The sequence below is a fragment of the Salvelinus alpinus genome, chromosome 7 (assembly GCF_045679555.1).
Source record: "Salvelinus alpinus chromosome 7, SLU_Salpinus.1, whole genome shotgun sequence".
NCBI lineage: Eukaryota > Metazoa > Chordata > Actinopteri > Salmoniformes > Salmonidae > Salvelinus > Salvelinus alpinus.
Genome location: NC_092092.1, coordinates 55,122,523 through 55,131,820, shown reverse-complemented (window position 1 = coordinate 55,131,820; position 9,298 = coordinate 55,122,523). Strand labels below are relative to the sequence as shown.

Sequence of the window (9,298 nt, the reverse complement as noted above, 5' to 3'; positions counted from 1 at the left end):
TGAAATGTCAGAATAATAGTAGAGAGAATTACTTCAGCTTTTATTTCTTTCATCACATTCCCAGTGGGTCAGACGTTTACATACACTCAATTAGTATTTGGTAGCATTGCCTTTAAATTGTGTAACTTGGGTCAAACGTTTCGTGTAGACTTCCACAAGCTTCCCACAATAAGTTAGGTGAATTTTGGCCCATTCCTCCTGACAGAGCTGGTGTAACTGAGTCAGGTTTGTAGGCCTCCTTGCTCGTACAAGCTTTTTCAGTTCTGCCCACAAATGGTCTATTGGATTGAGGTCAGGGCTTTGTGATGGCCACTCCAATACCTTGACTTTGTTGTCCTTAAGCCATTTTGCCACAACTTTGGAAGTATGTTTGGGATCAATGTCCATTTGGAAGACCCATTTGCGACCAAGCTTTAACTTCCTGACTGATGTCTTGAGATGTTGCTTCAATATATCCACATAATTTTCCCCTCTCATGATGCCATCTATTTTGTGAAGTGCACCATTCCCTCTTGCAGTAAAGCACCCCCAGAACATGATGCTGCCACCCCTGTGCTTCACGGTTGGGATGGTGTTCTTTGGCTTGCAAGCATCCCAGTTTTTCCTCCAAACATAACGATGATCATTATGGCCAAACAGTTCTATTTTTGTTTCATCAGACCAGAAGACATTTCTCCAAAAAGTACGATCTTTGTCCCCATGTGCAGTTGCAAACCGTAGTCTGGCTTTTTTATGGTGGTTTTGGAGCAGTGGCTTCTTCCTTGCTGAGCGGCCTTTCAGGTTATGTCGATATAGAACTTATTTTACTGTGGATATAGATACTTTGTACCTGTTTCCTCCAGCATCTTCATAAGGTCCTTCGCTGTTGTTCTGGGATTGATTTGCATTTTTCACACCAAAGTACATTCATCTCTAGGAGACAGAGCCTGCCTCCTTCCTGAGCGGTACGATGGCTGCGTGGTTTCATGGTGTTTATACTTGCGTACAGACTTTTGGAGGTCTACAATCTTTTTTCTGAGGTCTTGGCTGATTTCTTTAGATTTTCTCATGATGTCAAGAGAAGAAGCACTGAGTTTGAAGGTAGGCCTTGAAATACACCCACAGGTACAGCTTCATTTGACACAAATGATGTCAATTAGCCTATCAGAAGCTTCTAAAGCCATGACATAATTTTCTGTAATTTTCCAAGCTGTTTAAAGGCACAGTCAACTTAGTGTATGTAAACTTCTGACCCACTGGAATTGTGATACAGTGAATTATAAGTGAAATAATCTGTCTGTAAACAATTGTTGGAAAAATTACTTGTGTCATGCAGAAAGCAGATGTCCTAACCAACTTGCCAAAACTATAGTTTTTTAACAAGAAATGATTGAAAATGAGTTTTAATGACTCCCAACATAAGTGTATGTAAACTTCCGACTTCAACTGTATGTGTACAGTACGGTACAATACTGTACTCTACTTTTCTTTACTTTAATGTACTGTACTGTACTGAAACTCTACTGTGCTGTGCTGTACTGTACTATGAAACATAGACATCTATGATTGGTTGAGCTTTGGTCCGCCCAGGGTGGACTTACCAAACTACTTTTCAACATCCATGTAGGGTCGGTGCTCAGTGGGTGAGGATGCGTGTTACAGTAAATGGAAAGAGGGTAGGTGGTAGGTGTCAGTAAGAGCCTGGAGAGGTGACATTAACTGGAAAGAGAGACATTATGCCAGTGGAAGAGAGGACAGTAGCTAGACGCAACGTTGTTTTATGACTACTCTGATTTCCCATTGTAGTCAATTAAATTGCAGTAATTGCGTTACAGATTTTTTGGGTCAGTCCGTTACAGATTTGGTAACAGAATTATGAGTTTTAATTGCTTAGTAATTCATTAACAAACGTTGAATCTTTAAAAATGCTAACTAATTGGTAGGTCTACTTTTACTTGTTGCTTCTATGAACTTTGATTGTCCTCCCTTCTCATGAGGAAAATAGAAAATGTGTGTGTTGTTTTTGGTAACTGAATTACAAGGCACAAGCCAATGTTTCGGGGCAGCATTTTCACGTTTGGATGAAAAGCGTGCCCAGAGTAAACTGCCTGCTACTCAGTCCCAGGTGCTAATATATGCATATTATTAGTATATTTTGATAGAAACCACTCAGAAGTTTCTAAAACTGTTTGAATGATGTCTGTGAGTATAACAGAACTCATATGGCAGGCAAAAACCTGAGAAAAAATCCAACCAGGAAGTGGGAAATCTGAGGTTGAACGTTTTTCAACTCATTCCCTATTGAAGATACAGTGGGATATGGGTCATGTTGCACTCCCTAAGGCTTCCACTAGATGTCACCAGTCTATATAACCTTGTTTGATGCTTCTACTGTGAAGTGGGGCCGAATGAGAGGGGAATGAGTCAGAGGTCTGCCAGAATGCCTTGAGCTCGTGACGCTCGTTCACGTGAGAGCGAGCTCTGTTCCATTGCTTTTCTAAAGACAAAGGAATTCTCCGGTTGGAACATTATTGAATATTTATGTTAAAAACATCCTAAAGATTGATTCTATACATCGTTTGACATGTTTCTACGGACTGTAATATGACTTTTCGTCTGAAATTTTGCCTGGACCTGCCCGAACAACAAGGAGGAATTTGGACATAAATTATGGACTTTATGGAACAAATCAAACATTTATTGTGGAACTGGGATTCCTGGGAGTGCATTCTGATGAAGATCATCAAAGGTAAGTGAATATTTATAATGCTATTTCTGACATATGTTGACTCCAACATGACGGTATATCTTCTTGGGTTGTGTTGGTCTCTGAGCGCCGTACTCAGATTATTGCATGGTTTGCTTTTTCCGTAAAGTTTTTTTGAAATCTGACACAGCGGTTGCATTATGGAGAAGCATATCTTTAAATCTGTGAATAACACTTGTATCTTTTATCAATGTTTATTATGAGTATTTCTGTGATTTGATGTGGCTCTGTGCAAATTCATGGGATGTTTTGGAGGCAAAGGCAAATGTAAACTGAGGTTTTTGGATATAAATATGAACTTGATCGAACAAAACATACATGTATTGTGTAACATGTTGTCCCGGGAGTGCAATCTGATGAAGAATATCAAAGGTTAGTGATTCATTTTATCAATATTTCAGCTTTTTTTGACTCCTCTCATTGGTTGGAAAATCGCTGTATACTTTCTGTGACTAGTTGCTGACCTAACATAATGATATGTTCTGCTTTTGCCGAAAAGCTTTTTTTAAATCAGACACTGTGGTTGGATTAACGAGAATTTTATAGTTAAAATGGCGTCTAATACTTGTATGTTTGAGAAAATTTTATTATGAGATTTCTGTTGATTGAATTTGGCGCCCTGCACTTTCATTGGCTGTTGGCGAGGGGTTCCGCTTGCTGAACGGGGTTCCGCTAGCTCAGTCCTAGACAGGTTAAATTTGGTAGCACTTATTTGTTTTTCCTTCGCCTCCAACCACATTTGATGCGTGGAACGGATGTGGGTGGGGCTAGGTCTATATAAGGGTGCTAATTTCAAAAACTCACAAAAGCTCTGACAAAAGCTGTGAGGCCGATATGTTAAGCTTATGAACACTTCTATTGTGTTCCGGTCGAATTGGACCGATTTACAAGTTTGAAAAATGTAGATCATTTAATCTGATTGTCATAAGCTTCCATGACTTTGTCCACACAGGGCATCTGAACACACAAAATACATGTTGATGATTTTCATTACATTTTGGGTTTTTATTTAACTTTTTTACACCTGAGGTGTTTCTGGTCAAAAATGACCGGTCATTAGAAATGAATGGGTGGGACTACAATTAGTGTATACAATTTTGTTCAGGCACATGCCCATTCATCAGAGGGACATACTTCCTCTCCCAGACCTCCACATGCATGTGTGTTTGAGCACACACACACACACACACCTCACTCACCTTCTTGGCTTCCATGGCAACCCCCACGGGAACCTTTCCCCAATAGAATCTTTCCCCCACAGGAACCACACCTGTTGGCATTCTCACAAACAATCGCAACATTGTTTCAATAATATATATAACTTTTCTCGCAGCTCTAGTATATAAAGCTTTTTTGAGACCTTGCTCACAATTCATTCTGTGACAGCACAATGACCAAACGATATACTGTATGTGAGGCTCTTGATCATATCTTTGATCATGACACTGGTGAGGAGGAGAGAGACCAGGTGACTGACAGTGAAGGTTCATTATAGGAGGAAGTGTCAGAAGTTGAAGACAACACAGAATATGATCCAGACCAAGAGACAACTGATGTGGAACAATCCAGTGATGAGGAAGAGGACCCTGCTGAGGCTGGTGTTACATTCCGGTCAAATAATGGAATTTGTTCTGGTCTTCATCCCCAACTGAGAGGAGAGTTAGGCTGTCGGCAGAAAATGTTATCAGGATGACCCCAGGGCCAACGAGATACGCCATATCCCAGGTTGATGACATAAAATCCTGCTTCGAACTGTTCCTGAAAGAGACAATCGAAACTACAGTGATAAACATGACCAACCTGGAGGGGAGACGCGTTTACAAAGACAACTGGAACGAGGTAGACCGGACAGACATCCAAGCATACATGGGTCTCTTGATTTTGGCTGGTGTGTACAGATCCAGAAACAAATCTACCACCAGGTTATGGGATGCAGAGTCTGATCGGGCAATTTTCCATGCCACTATGTCACTCCAGACATTTCAAGTGTTGTCACAGGTGATTCGCTTTGACAACCGTGATACAAGACCAGGCCGCCGTCAACAAGACAAGCTGGCAGCGATCAGAGAGGTCTGGCACAAGTGGGTGGAGCGTCCGCCACTCATCTATAACCCAAGTCCAGACATCACAGTGGATGAGCGTCTGATCGCTTTTAAGGGATGCTGCACATTCAAACAGTACATGCCAAGCAAACCGTCCAAATATGGAATAAAGATATGGGCAGCATGTGATGCCAGGACATGTTATGCCTGGAACATGCAGGTTTACACCGGGAAACCTGTTGACGGTGTTCCGGAAAGAAACCAGGGGAAGCGGGTGGTCCCGGAAATGACTGCAGGTCTCCAGGAGCACAACATAGCATGTGACAATTTCAGGAGATGCTCCAAAAAAACGGTCAGAAGGAACAGGTCTGAGTTGCCTCCTGCGTTACGCACTACCAAGGACAGGGATTGTTTTTCCTCTAACTTTGCCTTCACCGATACACACACTCTTGTGTCCTACTGTCCGAAGAAAAAGAAGAATGTGCTCCCGATGACAACTCTGTACAGGGATGCCGCTTTGAGTACCAGGGAGGACAAGAAGCCCAACGCTGTCCTGGATTACAGCAGGAACAAAGAGGAGCTGAAAAACATGATCAATTATGTTACATTTTATCTTTCAAGTCTCATATACTTTTTTTCTAATACCAGATTGTTTTATCTGCACCAAAAAAATAAGACATGTTGTTTTGTGAAATGAATTTGTGAACAATATGGAGTCAATTCTATTCACTTGAATATGTAAATATGTTTTAGATAAATTAAACAACGCTTTGATGCAATTTTTCACGTTACTATGCAAGACATGAAGTATCACTTGTATGTACTCATTATTTTATTTACTGATTGTTGCACTTTTGCAGGTTACCGGCATATACTCTTGTAAGAGGATGACGGCACGTTGGAACATGGTGGTGTTCTTCAACATCCTAGATGTGTCGGCCTACAACATTTACATTTACATTTTAGTCATTTAGCAGACGCTCTTATCCAGAGCGACTTACAGTAGAGTGCATACATTTTATTACATTTTTACATACTGAGACAAGGATATCCCTACCGGCCAAACCCTCCCTACCCCGGACGACGCTATGCAAATTGTGCGTCGCCCCACGGATCTCCCGGTTGCGGCCGGCTGCGACAGAGCCTGGGCGCGAACCCAGCCCAGCCTGGGCGCGAACCCAGAGACTCTGGTGGCGCAGTTAGCACTGCGATGCAGTGCCCTAGACCACTGCGCCACCCGGGAGATACAACGCGTTCCTGGTGTGGATGGAGGTGAATCCAAGCTGGAAGCAGGGGAAAATCTTCAAGAGGAGACTATTCCTATAAGAGTTGGGGAAAGCCATGGTGGCACCCCTCATTCAAAGGTGCCAACACCTTCCTCGAACACCATCCTCTGCTGAATTGGTGAGAGATATACAAGAGCCAGAAGCAAGATCTACGGCCGCCAGAGACAGAAGAGACAAAAGGAAGAGGTGCAATCTGTGTGCACCAAGAGTTGTCAAAACGAGCATTATGGTCCATAAATGCAGTGCATATATTTGCAAGGCTCAAGCAGCAACCACCATGTATTGTCCAACATGTGCATGAGAACACACAAAATGTAACCACCATTGATTGACAGATTGCAAACATGTTAATGTTTTTGTTATTTTTGGTAATACTGTTATTGTTACTGTTGTTGTTTAATGTGTTCAGACATTCATTTTGTAATATAGTCAAGTTTTAATGTGTACTTTGGGGCCTATGTCCTTTCTTTGCTAATAAAATCATAACTGTCAGTTTTGACCGGGAACATAACAGATGTTATTTTGTGCCACTATTTAAAATTTTGAAATGGTTTTGAAACAAATGTCCTTGTTAAACTTTGACACAAAGTAGTCTGTGATAAATAACACAATATGTTTCATCTGAGTATTTGTTATAGTCAAACGATTTGTATGAGCTCAGGTCAATGAAGCCTACAGGCCATAAATAGCAAATAGAAGTTCAAAACGTGTCATTTTCACAAGAACTTAAGTTGATAAAAAGATCTAACAAACATTAGGTGATAATATATGTACTATTATGGATTTATAATCAGCTATAATGGGGCGGTCATTTTGGTCTGGGAACACAGAATGAATGAACACAACAGGAGGGTTAAAGATCAGTGATAGTATCAAGAGCACTGTGCGGGTTCCTTCTCTTTTTCCCATCTGTTTCCGTACAAATCAAAGCTTTTGCTTCATCCAATTTTCGGGGGATGGAAAATGTTAGAAAAATGTTAATATGCTTTCATTAAAAAAAATATATAGACTCGTAGCTTTCATTTGAAAACCAATTTGACATGCTCCTAAAAACGTCCCATGTTGATGCTTTTTACATGGAAATGCCCAGCTGTTTAATTGGTATATACAAATAGTTTTATATGGGTATTCAGTGTGCAGACAGATGCTTTTGAATGTTAACACTGGTAGAAGAAACACCAGGTTCTTTATTTGTTTGGTTCTCTGTGTGTATGCAGTTTCACTCGCCTGCCCCTGAATCACAGATGGCAGAGGCCTTGGGGAGCCATTCTGTGTCAGACCCTCGCGGGGCCCATTTTGTTCCTTTTAAAGAAAAGGAGTTCATCCTGAATAATCCTTAATTAGCACTGTGGCATTTAGAGCACACTCTCACTTCCCTCACCTAGCCCCCCCACTAGCTCCTAGCTTTCTGCTTAAACACTATTGATCTATGGGATTGCAGTGGTGCAGCGGGGTGTGTGTGTATGACTTTAAAACAGCGTGAAGCAGTGACTCTTTAATATACTTGCACTCAATCACAGACGCTCTCTCTCTTTCTCTCTCACACACACACACACACACACACACACACACACACACACACACACACACACACACACACACACACACACACACACACACACACACACACACACACACACACACACACACACACACACACACACACACACACACACACACACACACACACACACACACACACACCAGACAAGAGGACGGAAAATAACAATAGTTTAGAGGTTGTTTCTGCTGTGTTGGTTCTAGTAGTTGGTGAGCTGCTTGATTCATCACAACATCTTTACTGAAACTATGTCCAATGGCTTCAAATGCCCTCTGCTGCTCTTTTGTAAAATAACTTGGCTTTATCTCTTTAAAAAAATAAATAAACTTTGTTTACAGTGGAAACGTGAGATAGAAACGAAGTTGCTACTAAATTTTGAAAGTATGCGGACAGATGGAGGGAGTCTTTGGTCGTGACAGCGTGGCATCCTTGGCTTCTGATGCCAAGGCTGTGATGGTGAGTTTGTGGGCGTTTTGCCGGCTTTTGCCAATCAGGAGTGACAAGAACTCAGACACGCTTGTTCTTCCAACAGCCTCTCGGATTAGATAGTCAACGGGAATCACACATACACAGGGAGCGTACACAGACACACACACATATATACGCATACACACAGACACATGTACACAAAGAAGCACGAGGGCATGCACACAGAAACACACACACAGCAACACAACACAAACATGCACACAAATCACACACAGAGAGAGAGCACAGCAGCAGCAGTTGGCAGGATGGTCTTACATTACACTAATCCTGTGTCCATTGAGCCCAATCTCTCCCTCGCCCCAGGGAGGGGGAAGATCAGCCAGCATCTGTTTCCCCCTATCCCCCCATCCCTCCATTCCTCCATCCATCCCTCTCTCTATCTGTCTATCTATCAGATTGTCTGTTGCAGCCAGGTCACCCGTGATACAAGTCAGTATTCGACGTCCATCCATGTCGGAGGACGTCAGGAGATGATGTGGAAACCGGTCACTAGGGGCAACAGTGAGTATAGGTTACGGTTTTGCTTGGGCGTTGTGGACGGGGATTCGCGTTAGCATCTACCTCTGATTCAAAAGGTTGCAAGTTCAAATCCAGAGATAGGTTGCTGTTTTAAGCCTATCTCAAACCTTAACCATTTGGAGTTAATGCCTAAACTTAACCCTAAACTTAAAAATCCGGGGGGGTTATGCCTAAACTTAGCCTTAAACACTTTGAACACTGTCTGTTTCAATGAATATAAATAGCTGATCAGTAAGTTAGTTCATAGTCTGCCATACACTCAAAGCATAGGAACACACCACCACAACATACACACCCGCAGACACACACTTCTGTGCAACACGGAGAATATACCCGAGCCTGAGAGGGTATTTTTTCCCCAGATAGTGTACCCTCCTTGGCTATAAGAGGGTCATTTGACTGGGTGTCTGCATTTGTAACAAATGTCCGGATTTGTTGTTTAGGCATTTTTTTCCTGTAAGCAATATTATCGCACTGTAATATTCCAGCGTTGACTTTCAACACGCTGTTGTGAACATCATTGTGTTCAAATATTTATCTGGAGTTAAACAGCCCTGGTTGTAATGAAATGTTTGATTTTAGTCATTTCGCAGATGCTCTTATCCAGAGCAATAAGGGTTAAGTTTCTTGCTCAAGGGCACATTGACAGATTTTT

The 9,298-nt window shown here is 41.9% G+C and overlaps 1 protein-coding gene across 1 annotated transcript; it reads left to right on the top strand.

The window, feature by feature from the left end:
• The first annotated feature begins 4,435 nt into the window (after positions 1-4,435).
• Positions 4,436-7,414, top strand: LOC139581891 (piggyBac transposable element-derived protein 4-like). The gene is made up of 2 exons (XM_071412096.1): positions 4,436-5,389; positions 7,292-7,414. The coding sequence occupies exons 1-2, from the start codon at positions 4,436-4,438 to the stop codon at positions 7,412-7,414; spliced, it is 1,077 nt and encodes a 358-aa protein (XP_071268197.1).
• The last annotated feature ends 1,884 nt before the right edge of the window (positions 7,415-9,298 follow it).